The sequence below is a fragment of the Heterocephalus glaber genome, unplaced genomic scaffold, assembly GCF_053883595.1.
Source record: "Heterocephalus glaber isolate CG9 unplaced genomic scaffold, H.glaber_assembly_v1.0 deba00001586, whole genome shotgun sequence".
Taxonomy (NCBI): Eukaryota; Metazoa; Chordata; class Mammalia; order Rodentia; family Bathyergidae; genus Heterocephalus; species Heterocephalus glaber.
In genome coordinates, this window is record NW_028258364.1 from 203,158 (window position 1) to 220,442 (window position 17,285).

Here is a 17,285-nt window from a genome sequence, read left to right on the forward strand (position 1 = left end):
CCATTTGGTCTGGGACAGAGAGGCATGTGTGAATGTCAAATGACAACAATTAAAGGATGTGGAAATAGTTCCATCAGCAGTCTGACTGCTGATGCAGATGGAAAAGCTGAATGAATCTAAATTTATTTTAAATCTTAAAACGTTCCATATGCTCCGTAAAACTATTCTATTTCGTGGATTTCCTAAATCACATGCAGTATTCATTTTACACTTAAAAAGCATAAGAAAGTGATGATGAGCTTCTAATTAAAAATTTAAAAAGCTTAGTTGTAAAGTTAAAATATATGCAATAAATTTTTACCAGGATAATATGAACCACACTGGGCTTAACAATTTGGCATTTTTACAGTCAACTGGTGTCAACTTCTTATTCTTATTTTAAAAGTCTCCAGTTCATGCTTCCAACTATAAAGCCAAACTGGAATTGCATTTCATGAAAAACCTCTCGCTGTACAAAAATTCTTAAGACTATATTCTTTACAAAAAAAAAAAAGAAATCAAGACTATATTCTTTACACTGTCAACTCTCAGCATTTTATAATTCTTAAAATTGAGGGCCTGCGCTATCTTTATGTATCTTATACTTTCGTTTTCCAACTTATACTCCACATCAACTACTTCTCACACACACACACACACACACACACACACACACACACAAAGGCACAAAGTGTTCAGCCCATAGCCAACATCAACTCTACTATAAAAACCTTAACTAAAAAATATTTTGGAGTCTCATGCTCCTAAATTTTACAGTGAACATTGCAATTTCAAAAACTGCGATTTTAATCCTGTGCTACTTGAGAGAAACTGTAATGGAAAAAGAAATGTAACAACTGTTCGGATTTATTTTCCAATAATATGCTGCTATACTTTTCAAAGATTTGGTAGGCTCAGACAGTGAAGTGTTCTTATGGATGACTAGTTTTAAACTACCACCAAACCATCTCAAACTTAAGTTTTTAAAGAGGGAAAACAAAGAAAGGGACGTTTATGTTAACTAGACTAACTTTATTCCTTTACTTGTTAATAATCTACCTAAGGAACACCTCCAACACACACTAAAAAACCAGCCTAATTCTCCTGCCCATCCCCTTTCTCAGAGCTCTAATTCAATGGGGAAAAGACGGGGGAGTGCGCAGAAGTGAAAGCTCTAGGTACCTATTGCCTGGAGTAGCAGGTGACCCTGAAAACTGTTGACTCGCAGCAGCAATCAATAATTCTAGACCCATAGGGCCCTAGTACCTCACTCCAAACTCGCAAAAAGTGCTGTTCAAAAGAAACCACGTTCCTTTCAGGATTATCCTCTGACTCTCCAGATCTAGGATTTTGGAGAAGATTGGGAAAAGGGATTTTCAAAGGAAAGCCAGGTCTTTAAACAAAAGAATGTAAGATTTGTCTCGGAGCCGTGGCCTCAGTCAAAAAAGAAAAAAGAAAAAAGAAAGAAAGAAAGAAAAAACTCAAAGGGATTAAATCCGCACCAATTCTGAAATGTTCATTACAAACCCAAATTTAAAAGGCCCAATCTAAGACTCCAAGGAATGCATCTGCGGGACAGTAAAGAAAGACAGAAAATCACACAGTCAACGAGGCATCTCCCCGCTAGTGCAACTCCAGTGCTACCAACCAGCACCGGGTCCTCTCTCGCGCGCCACGAGGGAAATTGGGGAGGGAAGTGCTGAATAAAGTACCTCGTTTTGTCTCCAAAGGGCAACATAGCAACCGTGGGAAGTTCGCTTTCCAACTCCTGCGATCCTGGACTCCAGGAGGCTCCGTGGGGGCGACCACGCGCCCAGGTGAGGCCCGGGCTGGGAGCCGGCTCCCCTAGGGCCCCCGCGGCCACGCAGCCACTGCCGGCCTCCCCCTGGCTCCGCGCTGCGTCGCCCCCTGGCGGGGTGCGCCCGGCAGAGCCCGGGTCGGCGTCTCCACCATCCCCGCCCGGCAAGCGTCGCCCGCCCGGCCCAGGCGGCCAGCACCAGCTGCCCGACAACCGCTGCCCCAAGTTGGCGGCGCCGGGGCCCGGGCCCCTTACTCCGAAGAGCGCGGCTTCGCACCAACTCCTCCAGCTTCGGGGAGCCCGCGCGCCTCGCACACTCTGCGCCACCCTCCTGGTCTCCCCGCTCCAGTCTGTTTCCCCTCCAATTCTGTGCGAGCGTTTCCCACGCGCGCCCGGGCTGCACTGTGCAGCCGCCTCCTAAAGGCCAGGCTCCCCCCTCCCCGCCCTCGCAGCCACCGCCCGGAGCTTGGCTTCCGACCAGGAGGAGCGGCCTCTGGGGTCTCGGCGGCCGCGCTCGACCCGCCAGCCCCCCCGGGATCCGCCAGCCACGGCACCTCCCTCGCGCCCTTTGTGTGTGAGCGGCGAACCCCGACTCTGAGTCCTCTATGGGGAGGCGCAGCCTCGGGCGAGAAAGCAGGAGAAAGGGAGCGCGCCGGACGACCCGGAGACTGGCAGGGGGCAGAGGCGACCGCACTCACTTGGGGAAGACTCCGGCATGTTGCAGCTTGGGGTTCCCTCGCGGTCTCCTCCCTACCCCGCTTCCCCGCCCCGCCAGGGCCAGGGCTAGGGGGGACGGGGGAGGAGCGGAGCCACTGGGACCGAGTTGGCCACGGTGCTTCCGGAGCGGCGGCGAAGGGGCTCGAAACTGTTTTGGTTTTGCTAAGAGGGTTTAGGAGGACCCGGAGGGGACAGGGGGCCGGAGGGAGGCCCGAGGGAGCTGATCTTGCTCCTGAGGAACAGCAGGGACGCGGGGACCGGGGCGGGGGGGCGCACTCAGTTTTGTATTTGAACTTTATAAGCCAAGTTGGCTCGAATCCGGCGCTTGAGGTTTTTGACCGCACGATTAAAATCGGGGACGCGCTCTAGCCCGTAACAGGACCCAGGACTTACTTCAAAAGCCAGGAATCGGGGGGACAAGGGTTGTTTAATGGTGAGCGAAGGGGGAATTCAATAGGGGAGGGAGATCAGCCCCAGGTCACTCTCCATGCCCCGGCCGGGTCTTCCATGGGTCCTCTTCTTACCTGCTGGCCTTTCTAACAAAGTAAGAGAAGGTAAAGTCCCAGTGATCGTCCAGCCACGCTTCGACCGAGTCCTGGTCCCGCTGCGTCCGCCTGGGGCTGGGGCCGGCCGGGTCCATGGTCGCCGTGCGCGTCTCTGCGGCTCGCTGCGGCTGGTTTCCAACCCAGCTAGGCTCCCTCCCTAGGCGGAGCGGGACGCGGCCCCGAGACCCTCTCTCTTCGCCCACTGCAGTGGGGCAGGCTGTAGCCCAAAAAGGCCGGCGCGGGGCCAACTCTCGACCGCCCCGCCCCGCCCCGCGCGCTCCTCGGCTCCCAGGTGTGGCGGGCGAGGCCGCGCAGCAGTCCCGCGCCTTCCTGGGGTTTGGCAGAGGCCGGCTCTCGCAGCCTCCGGAGTGCCCTGGCCCCGAAGCGACCGCAGGGGCGACTGGCGAGCTCTCCGGAAGCCCAGTGGCCGCGAGGACAGGGAGCCAGGCGGCCGCTGGGGTGCGCTGTGTGCTGAGGCGGGGGCTGGGGAGCGCGCAAAGGTGACAGTGGGTGTGTTCGCAGTGTCCCACTCTAGGAAGCGAAAGGTCACAAGGTGGGGCACGCATCCCAAATCCAGAAGGCGGCCGGGAGGGAAAGTTTCGCCCGAAAGTGAGAGAGACGGTGCCCCTTGGGCGCTTTTCCTCTGCCTGGAAGCACCTCGAGGGCGCCACCTCGCTCTTCCCCAGTTCGACCCCAGATCCCGGAGGACGGAGACCGACTTCCCTCGGAGCTCAGCCCAAGCGGTGGCTGCAGGCGGGGGGTGCGGAGAGGTTCCCTAGGAGGTCAGGGAATTGAAGTCTATGCCACCAAGACAGATTTGCAAGTGTAGGTGTGCAACTTCCGACACATCCACACCCGTGCTTATTGTTAGCGTTGGCAACAATAATTGTAGTTAAGTGCCGTTCTTCTTTGGTTCAGACATCTTTAACAGAAAGAGAAAAAGTCAAGCAATCATGGTTGTTTTTCGTATGCTGTTAGAAATCAAGCGCATCGCTCGCTGCTGCACAACTAAGTCAATTTGAGAGCACCAGCGCTACCGGGGTACAGTGGAGAGCGACCATTTAGCCCGATTCTCAATTAATTCATCATTTTTATTTAACTGGAATTAACATGCCCCAAAGTATCCATTAAAAGGGGCTCAGACTTCCTACCCTATATTGTTTGTCCCTATCATGCTGAGAGAGAAAAAGAGAGAATTGGTTTCTTCTTTTCCTTTGTCCTCATCCCAGTCTTCCTGTCACGAATTTGCAATTTTAATATGGCATTCTGCAATGACCTATTTCTTTGGAAAGAATTAAATCTGGAGTTGTATGTTGCACAACGCGTGAATGACACCATTAGAAGTGATATACCAAAAGTAATTTAGCTGACATACTTTTAACAAACCCCCCTCAAGATACACTTGGCAAGACATTACTCAGTACACAGAAACACATAATTAAATTGATGATATGGGAACGTTCCAATCGCTTATTTTCCTGAACTGAATAATCGTCCTTTTGTAACTTTGGTTTCTCTGAAACTTTAAAGGTGTATGCAAGTGATCACAACCAATGTAAAGCAAGTGGAGAAGTAGAGTGTGAAGTAAGGCATGAAAAACTTTTAAATGAGATGTAATTCCTAATTTATTACTGTAATAATGAATACAATGCTCAGGAGATAGAGACTTTCTCCTTATTACTATTTGTTTTCTTATGGAAATCCATTGCTCCTAACAGGAGATCAATTCATTTAAAGTGGATTTTTGGCTTAGTTGTTGTTTCCGTTGGCTGCCCTGGTTAAATAGACAGGTGTGATGATTTAAATGTTTGTGCCCCCTCCATAGTTCATGTTGAAACTTAATCCCCCAGACATCAAGTCTTTTACCACCTTGATCTTGGACTTCCCAGCATCCAAATCTATGAGAAATAAATTTCTATTGTTTATAAATCACTCAGTGTATGGCATTTTGTAAGAGCAGCACAATGGGCAAAGATAATGGGCAATGGTCAAATGTCTATTTTCTCTTCTCACCAGAAAGGATGAAATGATCATGATACAGGGCACCAAATAATCCAAACAAGGGAAATATTATAACTCCCAACTCGCTAGATATCTGAAATGCCCAGTTTGTGTTCTCTAAAATTGAAGAATGAATTCTAGGAACAACAGAGGTTAAGAGTAGGAAGAATTTATTGAGAGCAAGATTCAGTCTAAGAGAGACAGAAGAGGAGCTGGAAAGTAGGTTGCTCACCCACCCCACCTCTCAAAGGTGTTTTATTAAGCAAAGCCACTAGATGAGGTGGGTAGAAGATGGGACAAAAATACAATCAACTAATAAGATTACAAGTATCACCCCTTAGGTAATATAAATCCAATGGGAAATCATGAGGTGGGACAAAACTGTGATCAACCAATAAGATTATAACAAGTATAGTCACTTAGGTAATATTTATTAAATGAGGATCAAATGGGGAAACTAGTCAAGTAGCAAACTTGGTGGAAGGAACAAGGGCTTCCCTGGAAGGGATGGCCTAGGAAGGTTTTGGTCCCAGTCCAAGGTAATTGATACCTATTTAGAAAAATCTATCACTTTTTCATCTCTAGGGGAAGTATGTAAGTGTAGCACTTTTTCCTTTTTTATAATACTGACCTTCAGTGAATGTGTCTTGATTGTCTTTTATATTGACTTCCTCTAATTGTCTACACGATATCAATTAACTTAGTTGTCTACAATAATTTGAAATCAAGGTTTCTGAAAAATTGCCACAGTAAAACCAACACACATATTCTCCATTCTGTGAATCCCAGTTTTGAATGTTGTAAGTGGTGGGCTGGGATTACTGTGAAGGCCTTTCACCCGAAAAACACAGCAAGAGCCTGGAGAACAGGAGTGTTTCAAACTGTTCTAGGTTCTAGACACTCAGATACAATTTGTGGCAAATATGTCTTGTAACTTTAAAGTACATATTTAAAGGTAAGCATATTTTGAATTGGCCTTATGTTGGCCTTTTGTTTACCAGATCTACTTTATTGTTTTTCCCAATGTGGTCAATTACTTTTTTTCAATTTGTGTTAACTTGTTGGAGTTCATTGCTCTAAGCATTTCAAACCTTAGTTTGTAATGAGTTAAAGAATAAGTAAAGAGTAAACATAAATACATGCTGGATTTTGTCGAAGGCTTTTTCTGCATCAATTGAGATGATCATATGGTTTTTGTCCTTGGCTCTATTGATATAGTGTATTACATTTATTGATTTGCATATTGTGAACCATCCCTGCATCCCTGAGATGACTCCCACTTGGTCAGGGTATATGACCTTCTTGCTGATCTTCTGCATTCCATTTGCCAGTATCTTATTAAGGATTTTTGCATCTATGTTCATTAGTGAGATTGGCCTATAGTTTCCTTTTTCGGTTGGGTCTTTCTCTGCTTTGGAGATCAAGGTGATGCTTGCTTCCAGGAATGAATTTGGGAGTATTGCTTCCCTTTCAATTTCATTGAAGAGTTGAAACAGTAGTGGCAGTAGTTCCTCTCTGAAGGTCTTGAAGAATTCAGCAGTGAAGCCATCAGGACTAGGGTTTTTTTTAGTTGTTAAGTTTTTAATTGTGTTTTCAATTTCATTGGTCCATATTGGGTTGTTTAGAATTTTTAGGTCTTCTTCGTTCAACTTTGGTAATTCATACTTATCTAGGAATCTGGCCATTTATTCTGTGTTTTCCATCTTATTGGCGTATAGGTTCTGGAAGTAGGTATTGATGATCCTCTGGATTTCTTCTGGGTCCGTTGTAATTTCACCCTTTTCATTCCTAATTGCATGGATTTGGGCATTTTCTTTCCTTTTTTTGATAAGGTTGGCTCAAGGTTTGTCAATTTTGTTTAGAAGTAGAAATGGCAAATAAACATATGAAAAAATGTTCAACATCACTGGTCATTCGAGAGATGCAAAAGAAAACAATGCTGAGTTTCCACCTCACTCCAGAAAGAATGGCTGCTATCATGAAATCAACCAATAACAAATGCTGGTGGGGCTGTGGGGAAAGAGGAACCCTTCTCTACTGCTGGTGGGAGTGTAGACTGGTGCAACCACTATGGAAATCAGTATGAAGATGCCTCAAAGAACTAGGACTGGAAGTCCCATTTGACCCAGCTGTTCCCGTGCTGGGTATCTTTCCCAAAGAATTAAAAGAATCCTACCACAGTGATATGTGTGCACCCATGTTCATAGCAGCACAATTTGTAATAGCTAAAACTTGGAAGCAGCCCGATTGCCCATCAACTGGAGAGTGGATAAAGAAAGTGATTTTTTGTTGTTGTTGTTTTTTTATAAAATGAAGTACTACTAGCCATAAAAAATGAGAAATTAGAGACATTTATAGCTAAATGAATGCACATTGAGGCAATACTCTTAAATGAAATAAATAAGACACACATGTGTAAATACTGAATAGTTTCTCCAGTATGAGAAACTGAAAGTGTAAATAAGGACTAAAAGGTATAATAGATGATGTGAAATAGGAAGAAAAGGGGCAAAGGGGAAGGGGAAGTTGGAGGGGTAGGGGAAAGGAAAGAAGGGAATGGAATATGAGAAAATGAAAAAAAATGGAAACAAAGTCTTTGTAAATAGGGAAGGATGGAGGGGTTGAAGGGATGGCAGGCGAAGGGGGAAAAATAAGAACCAAGAGAGATTATGTAAAGGTGCAAATTTTCAATAATTAATGTCATTATAGTGTATATCTAAAATGTACCAATAAAATAAAATTTTAAAAAAAGGAATAAACATTACCAGTAAATAAGTTGAGAACATGTTACCACTGATATTTTAACAAGCAAATGTTAAATTAAGTAACAGTAGGGGCCAGGGATTCAGCTCAGTGGTGCCACCTGTCTCGCAAGCATAAGGTCCTGAGTTCAATCCCTGGTACTAAATAAATAAATAAATAAATAAATATTAGGTAACAGTACATTGGAGTCAATGTATTTCCATTGTACTGGAATAAAATCTAAACTCTCTGATATGGAGTGTAGTCGGCTTTCCATGATGGTAACAAATACCTGAGATAATCAGTTTTAAAAGACAGAGGGTTTATTTTGACTTTCAGTTTTGTAAGTTACAGTCCATGACTGATGGCATCACAACACATTATGGCAGGAACACATGGTGAAGGGGTCCATTTGCCTCGTGGCCATGTGCAAAAAAGAGAGAGGGCGAGATGAGCATCCCACAGTTTCCTTTGAGCACACACCCAGGAACCTAAACTTGAGTTTTTACCACCTTCCAGTAGCATCATGCTGTGGATCAAGCATTTTTAACGCATAGCCCTTCAGGGGACGGTTGAGAACCAAACTACTTGACATGGCTTATCAAGTTATGCATTTTTTGGTTTTTACCCACCTCTGTTGAAAGTTTTAGTCACACAGCTAGAAAAACAAACAAAACCATAGATGATCAAATTCTTTTTCAAAAAAAGAAACACAAATTATAAAAGTCATAACACTTCCCCCAGTACTATACACAACATCTTCTATTCCTTTGCCACAAAGTTACAACACATGAAGTGAAATAATAGTAAAGTATACAAAGCAACTTCATGCCCACAAATTCAATAATTTAGATGAAATGGATGAATTAATTGGGGGAGGGCACTAACGCAATCTGACACAAGATGAAATTCAGAATTTCATCGAAATAAAATTCAATAACATATTGATTTTATTCTATAAAAACTTTCCTACAAGGAAACCTTCAGGCTACTGGTGAATTCAATCAAACACTTAAGTGAAAAGTAATAAAATACCAACATTATCCCAACCCTCTCATTAAGCCAGAAAAGCTCTGATAATAAAATATGACATATATTAAATGAAACAATATTCCTTGTGATATAGATATAAAAATCTTAATACATTATTAGTAAATTGAAGCCAACATTACATAAAAATATTTTGAAGGACAATATCCAATGATGAGGTGTGATTTATCCCAAGTATATGTCATTTACATAACATTCAAAGATCATTTAATGCAATTAAGCATATGAGCAAAAATTGGCAAAGGATTATCTCAGTTGATGCAGAAAAAAAATGACAAAATTCATTATTACTCTTTCATGATTTTCTTTTCTTTCTTGGTACCAGGGATCAAACTGGGGACTTTGCACTTGTGAGACAGGCAGTGGAACCGCTGTGCTAAATCCCCAGCCTCCTTCATGATTTTTAGAAAATTTCCAGCCAACACCAATTGGAAAAATAATTTTTAATTTGATAAGGAACATCTATAAAAAAAAATCCCCCTGGAACAAGGAAACCCACTCTTACTATTTCTATTCGGTATTGTCCTAGAGCCTTAAGCAGTGCAGTACATCCAGAAACAAAAAAGAAACACAAAGCAGAAAAACTGAAAAGGGAAAGGTAAAACATTCAATGTTTGCAGACAATGAGTGTCTGTCTGTGAAGAATGCCCAAGGAATATACAAAGCAATGACAGGAATTAAGAGATGAGTGAACAATGTCACAGGATAAATGGCCATATACAAAGTCTATTGTCTATCTGTATACTGGTGCTATGGGCTGAACTGTGTCCCACTGCAACTATGAATTGAAGTCCTAATTCCTGATACTCAAAATGAAGATAAGACTTTTAAAGCGGCCCTTAAGGTCTGTGAGTAGGCCCCACTCCGATCTGACTAATGTCTTTAATGAAAAGAGGAGGAGATTTGCACCCTCTGAGATGCCACAGATGCTCTTGGACACCTATGGGGGCCCACCCTATGGAGTGAAAGCAGAAGCATGGTCTATTTACAACCCAAGCATGGAGGCCTCAGAGGGAACCAGCCCTGCTGGCACTTTGATTTTGAGCTTCTAGTCTCCAACACTGTAGGAAGATAAATTTCCGGTAGTTACACCATTTGGTCTTTGATAACTTCTTTGGAAACCCTAATAAAATAATACAAATAGCAATGGGTGATTAGAAAATAATATTTCTAATAATATAATAATTAAATACTTAGAAATAAATTTAACAAATATGTGTATACACTAAAAGTAATGAAGCATTACTAGGGGAAATTTGAGTTAGAGATCTAAATCAATGGACATATATATCGTGTTCATTGATTGGAGGACTCAATAGTATTTAATGTACTCATTGGATCAATACAATTCTAATTACAATCTCAGCAGGCATTTTCATAGGAAATGAAAATCAGATTTTAAATATTATGTGGAACTATAATGGACATAGAATAACAAAAACAATCTTGGAAAAGAATAGAACTGAAAAATTTATGCTTTCTAACTTCAAGACTTAGTACAAAGCTACAATAATGAAGATGTATGATACCTGCATAAGGCTAGTTAAATGGAAAAACAGGATACAACAAAGAACTTAGAAATACAATTTGTACAATCAACTGATTTTCAATAAAGGTGCCAAAGTTATTCATTCAAGAAAGAAAATCTTTTTTTCTAATTAGGGCTTGAGCAGATAAATCATTGAACGTGTGTTCATGAGTTAGGAATTAAACATTGACTTAAAAACTGAATGTAGTTTCTAGGAGATAACACAGGAGAATATCTTCATAATTTGGAATTATCAGTGATTTCTTAGGAAACAGAAATCAGTAACTATACAGAAATGACAACAGCATCTAGATTTCATTAGAATCTTCTTCTCTTTGACAGACAACATTAAGCAAAGGAAAAGTCAGTTCTTACCCTAGAAGAAAATATTTACAAAATGTATACCTGACAAAGACTTGTATTTAAAATATATAAATACTACCCACAAGTCAAAAATAAAGACAAACACTCTAATAGTGGGAAAACTGTTAAAAGTCTTAAGTAAACCCTTTAAGAGTAAGATATGTGAATGGCCACTAAACATAGGTAAATGTACTCAATACCACAAGGCTTTTGGAAAAGCAAATTAAATAAACAGCAGTGAGATATTGCTACCCATGCTATGGAATGGCCCAAACTAGAAAGAATGACGATACTAAATATTGTTTGATATTTCATCGGTAGCAGCCAGAACTCTCATACACTGCTGCTGGAAAGAAGTTAAACTTGTATAACCACTTTGGAAACAGATTTTACATTTTCTTATAAGGTTCAACATAAACTTACCCTTTCTCATATCAGTTCTGTCCCTAGATATTTACCCAAAAGAAAAGAAAATATATGTCCAAAATACATTTATACAAAAAATTTCAAAACAGCTTTATCCTTAATCAACAAAAGTTCTCAAATCCCAAATGTCTCAACAGGAGGATGGATGAAATTGTTTTAACATTCATTAAATGAAATATGACCAATAAAAAGGAATGAACTACTACTATATTCAAGAAACATGATGAGTATCATAAATATTATGCTGTGCATTCAAAAAGATACATAATGTATGATTCCATTTACATAAAGTTCTAGGACAGACAAATTAAACCTACAATGAAAGTAATTAGAACTGTGGTCACCTCTCCAAGGAGAATTGCCTGACATAAGCTTGAGGGACATTCTTGGGTGAAGACAGCTATGGAATGAGTACATAAGTTTTTCAAAACATATCAAGTTGTACACAAATGAAATTACTGTTTAAAGTTTACCTCAAAAAATCTATAAAAATATCGAAGTCTAGTTGGCAGGAGAATTAATAGTTCTCAAACTACTTTGTGTGTATTCTGGGTTTGTGAAACAAGGAGCAGATACACTTGTACATATAATAAGATCAAAGAGTCTCACTCTTGAGGGAGTTACATATATGCAAAGGAGGAAGACCAGAAGTGACATTGTAGTTCTGAAGTGGAACTGGAGGCTGAAATTTTTATAAACTAATTGAAAAAAAGTACGTGTCATGTAGGGAAAAGCCACACAACAAGGAAATACAGGCAGTTCCTAGAAGCTGTAGGCATCCTCCAGCTGATACCCCACCAGGAGCTCCAGCCAGCAAGAGAATGAAACCCTGACTCTTAGAACCATACAGAACAGAATTCTTCCAACAAGTTGAGTGAACTCCAAAGTGGATGTTTCCCCAGCTAAGCCTCAAATGAGACCACAATCCCAGACAATTTTATTGCAACCTTGTGAGCAACTAAAAAATAGCTTAATAATTAATGTTCTAATAATATGAAGTCTTCCAATCCCTGGACATATTATGGATATAGATAGTATATGGATATGGACAGAATATGAATATACTATGCATATGCCATGGACTAGTATATCTATACACTTATTCAGATATTTAGTTTTTTCCTAGCAATCTGTTGTAGTTTTTAGAGTAAATGTATGACATATGTACAGTTAAATTTATCTGTGTGTATATTTTAGTTCTATCATTGAGAAATACTAGAAGCAATGACATGCCAGTAGCAATGAGTACGTTTAGTACCCAGATTTGGTTTCTAAATACCACTCTTCACGAAAAGAAACCAGGAATCTTTACAGAGAAAATTCCAAGTCTGGGGAAGGGAAAGTACAAGATGTGCTTGGAAAATGTTGTTTTGCCAAAACATAAGCAAGCCTTAAAGAATGACAGAAGCAGACGAGAAAGGTGGTGGATATATACTGAAGAGGATTTCTAATGGGCAGATCTGGAACAATGTAAATATCAAAATACATAGTAGTAACAAATTATAAACAACCGACTACAATAAAAAACTGATTCTACACTGAAATAAATAAATAAATAAATAAATAAATATTATTCCTTATAGTAGAGTGCCATCTAAAAGTATAAAATGTATTGTGTCAATTAAAAAATCATTAATGACTACTAAATCTAATAGGTGAGAGTTTGATGATGAACAGGATATTTACAGTCCTAAAGTGTTCCACCACAAGTTAACTTATTAGTTACCCATGGAAAAATAAGTGCTTATGTTAGGAAGACCTTGTGGATACCAAGCTAACCAAGTGATTAATTTAATATCACTTACATTGGAATTTAAAAAGTACTATATACCTTTTAATAGAATTTACTGAGAAGTATACAGCGTCACTTCTGTGTTATTCCTGCAAAAAAATGCAAATCCTGAATCTGATAATGGGAAATCACCAAACATAGAGGCTCTCTATTAGTTATTTGTTGCTATGTGATTTTACCACTGATGTTAGTGGCGTAAAGAAAAGTACATCCGTTGTTTTCCTGATTCTGAGAATTATGAGTCCAGGCTTGGCTTAGCTGGATTCTCTGCTCAGCGGCTTGCACAACGTTGCAGACAAGATGTCAGCTAGAACTGTGTTCTTAGTCAAGGTTCAACTAGAGAAGAATCCACTTCTAAGTTCACTCAGAATTGAGCTTCTGTGACTATCGAACTGAGGGATTCTTTTTATTGCTTGGTGCTGGCTGGAGACCTTCATAGACTGGCCACTGGAGGCTGGTCTCCATTTCTAAAACCACTTGTAGTTCCTTGCTAAGTGGAGTTCCCCAAATAGCTGCTGTCTTCCTCGAAACCAGCGAAAAAGAAGGGCTACACCAAGATGGGCACTATAACCTTAGGTATAATAACATAATTATGCAACCATGTGCACATAATCACGTACAACTCATCGCCTTCACCATACATGTATTCTATTTTTTGGAAGCAACTCAAGGTCCTGCCTTTACATAAGAGGAGATGACAACAAGGTGGGGATCATGGTGGCCACTATCATTCAACAGTCCAAATAACACTGTGAAATAAGATACAATGACAGGGATATGGTATGTGTTGTGTAAATATTTGTTGGATGAATTTCAAAACAAATATGAATGTTCTCTTGGAGTACCTTGATAGTTCTCCCATGTATTGTATGTAGACATGTCAGCAATCAATCTTTTAAAAAGAGCTAGTACTTTTAGTGGTCTTAATGAGTCTTACCACACAGAACTAGAACTTTTTACACTTAGCAGTACGAGGGTCATATGAAAGAACATACTTTTCTGTTCATAGTGCCAGAGTACATATTTTAAGTTGTTACACATTAGGCTTAATATCAGCCTCATATTTTAAATTCAGCCTAATAGTTTAGATATGTGAATTAAAATTAGATCCTGATTCTCAATTTTATGGACAAAGCCAACTTATGAATAAGAACTCTTATTGTCCAGTGATTCCAGTGAGTATACAGCATTCCCTTTCCCAAATCAAACATCAGGTTTTCTACCAAAGTGTCTTGTAGCAGCCAAGAATTCAGTTTGATATACAAAGGCTGATCCATGTGAAAAGATTTTACACACAGAGGATGGTGAGCAGCTGCTCTTTATATCAACAAAGGTCACACAGAGAGGAAATAAACTGACATTGAAACAGGAGGGATTTGGATACCAGACACACTTTCCAGACAAATGGATGTAATACAGATGGACTTCTGATAAAAAGCAACTGTGGAATTTTTCTCTAGAGATTTTTACAAACAGGGTGGACAATCATCTGTTGACAATGCTTTAAGGTCCTGTCTGAGGAACAGATATACCCAAGGAGTCCTAGAGCTACCTTGCTATCCTTTAACCTGCAAATGCAGAGTGTGTTAAATGGAGGAATTATGTTGTTTGATAAATAATATTAGTCACCCAAAGAAATATAAACAAAACACCAGACACTCATAGTCAGAACAAATCTATTCCTTCCATCCACTTATCTGTTAAAGAAGAGATTCCATTCTCGAGAGAAAATATCCTAGTCAAAATGACTAAAAATAAAATAATTAGTTTAGGATGAAGTAGCAGGAAGTGAAACACTTTTAAGTCAACTGCATCAAGGTGTGACATACTTAACTAAAAACCAGTTTAAAAGTAGGTCATTTAAAATAGACTTTAAAAATTGAAGGAACAAAGATGTGTGTTTTTGAAAGAAAATCTAGAAAATCTGATCTACAGATCTTGAATTTCTAGACTAGAAAATCACTTGTCTTTTCTTTATAAGTACAAAAATTTCTTTGATGCTAAATTTCATTTTAAAAATTTCAAATGGACATGATTCACAGATGGGATTATATACCTTGCTCCTTCCCAAACATGTAAAGAAAAGTGTAATTTAATTATCACATCAGAGAAAAAGAAAAGACCTCATGATTACAAATAATTTTTATCTTTCAGAAATAGCTTTTGGATAAACTTTGAATCAATTCTTTTCAAGCAAGTTTTTACAATTTATTAAAATGAATTAAAAGTCAAAGAAGACCTCAAAATCAGGTTTATTGTAAGTTGTAAAAAAGCTTTTACTCAGCTTTGATAAATGCCTTGAAAATACTCTGTTTTTGAAATATACCAAACACTGCATGGAGATCTGGACTAAGCCAAAATGTATTCTTTATAGATAGATACTCAATTTTCTCAGCACTTTCTTACAGGAATTTAACAATATATTGAAAGGCGATCTTGAGACATTCCAATCTGGAAATTCCAGGATGAAATTTTCAGCTAAGCTTCAGAAAATGTTATCTTCAAATCATAGCACTTCCAAAAAAAGTAATTAATAAATCAAAGCAAAGAAGGAGCTACATCCACAGAACAGGCCCATTCCTTCAGTTCATTTGTTTTCAGTCTTCTCTGCTTGTGAAATCACTGAGATGCATTAATTCACTCTTCACAAGCTCTTCCACCACGACGGCAAGGCATACATCATCACTTTTATAGTATGACTAAAACCTTCATGTGAATCTGAAAAATATCTCAGTAGTTTTTATAATTCTGAAATTTATCAAAATAAGCATCTTCTCTGAAATATTTACCCAAGAAGGCCATGTATATTATAAACTGTGTTACCATTCCTGCAAACATTTTGGTCTGTTGCTTTCAGAATCTACATTCATCTTGCATCTCTTCAGGAGTGATAATAGTTTGGTTTGTTTCTTTTATGCTTTGTTTCTTTTAGATGCTAAAAATCATCCATTTATGGTCTATTGGAGGAATTAAAAAGTTTTGGTTTGGTTTGGTTTTGTACAATAAGAAATAGCTTATAATTTAATGGGGCTGATTTTTGTTCTTTGGATTGGAAATTGATATTGGTTTTCCAATTCCTAGCTATATGACCATGGACAATTTACTTAACTGCTCAATGCCTCAATTGCTCACCTAAAAACAGGAATAACAATGGTCTTCATAGACTTGCCGTAACTATTAAGTAAAATAGAATAAATATACAGTACTAGAGTACCCAACACACATTTAGAGTTCAGTAATTCTTGGGGAATAACAATATTGTAGGGACTTCAGGCCCTCTTCTTACTATAAAATTCATTTCTTCATCTATACAAATTCAAGACATCATTCAAAAGTCACTCCAAATCGAGTCTTCAAAGTCAGCTCTCTGGTGTAATTCATTTTGTACATCTGTCTCTTTCCAGTCATTCATAAGGTCCTAAAGATTGAACTTAAATTCATCAATGTTTTGCTATATCCATGTTCCACCTCTAATAATTGTCTTCAGTCTGAAAACACTTGCGTTTTCTGTGTTTGAAGAAGAGTGATCTTTCTGAAGTACAAATCATCTGTAGTCATTTCCCTCCTAAAACACATTAGTGACTCTCTACTGTCTTCTGGATATAGAACATAGTTCTCAGCAGAAATTACAAGGCTGTTTGTGATGCTTGCCTGCTATAGAAGACTCAGTCCCACATTTCCTCAAATGTAGCATGCTTTTTCTTTTCTAGAACTTTGCACATGACTGAATTTGCTCTCACCCTGGATTTCAGCTGCCATTTAAGAAGTCTGAATGCCCTGAGACTGCCCAGGAAGCCATAAGAAGCTTTGCATGCAAGAAATTGCATGGAGGGAGAGCAATACCTAGTCATCCTTGCCATCTCCAAGCTGTACTAGCCTTTCCAGGTAGATATGTGAGCGAAGACATCTACTTGAAAGACATTCCAACCCTAGCAAATGTGTTGTGCACAAGAACCAAGGAATCCAGCCAAGAGCAGAACTGAGGTCCAAAATATATGACCCTCTTGAGCTGTCCCAACCAACCATCTCTAGCTGCTTAAATCAACCAGCTAAGGCCCCAGGCATTGTGAAACAGAGACGATTCACTCATGCTATGTCTTGCCAGAATTACTGACCCATGAGCATAGTACATAATTTTGTCTTACACTAGTAAGTTTAGGGGTGGTTTTTAGTATAGCAATAAAGAACCAAACACTTGGCAACTTCTGGGCTAGGTCATCCATGGTTAGCTATGTCTTTCTGCCAAAGTTCCTCTAAGATATCGCTCTCCAGGTAACTACTTTTGTCTTCTAGGATATAGGAGGTAATGGCTCCTTGTCCTTGCCAGCTGTGCTAGCCTTTGTT

The 17,285-nt window shown here is 39.8% G+C and overlaps 1 protein-coding gene across 1 annotated transcript in view; it reads right to left on the reverse strand.

Moving 5' to 3' along the window:
• Pde5a (phosphodiesterase 5A) overlaps positions 1 to 3,473 on the reverse strand; it is a 144,511-nt gene extending 141,038 nt beyond the window's left edge. Inside the window, 1 exon segment of the mRNA XM_087193237.1 lies at positions 3,019 to 3,473. Coding sequence (XP_087049363.1) covers positions 3,019 to 3,134 — 116 coding nt within the window. The 5' untranslated portion in view covers positions 3,135 to 3,473.
• Positions 3,474 to 17,285: the final 13,812 nt, after the last annotated feature.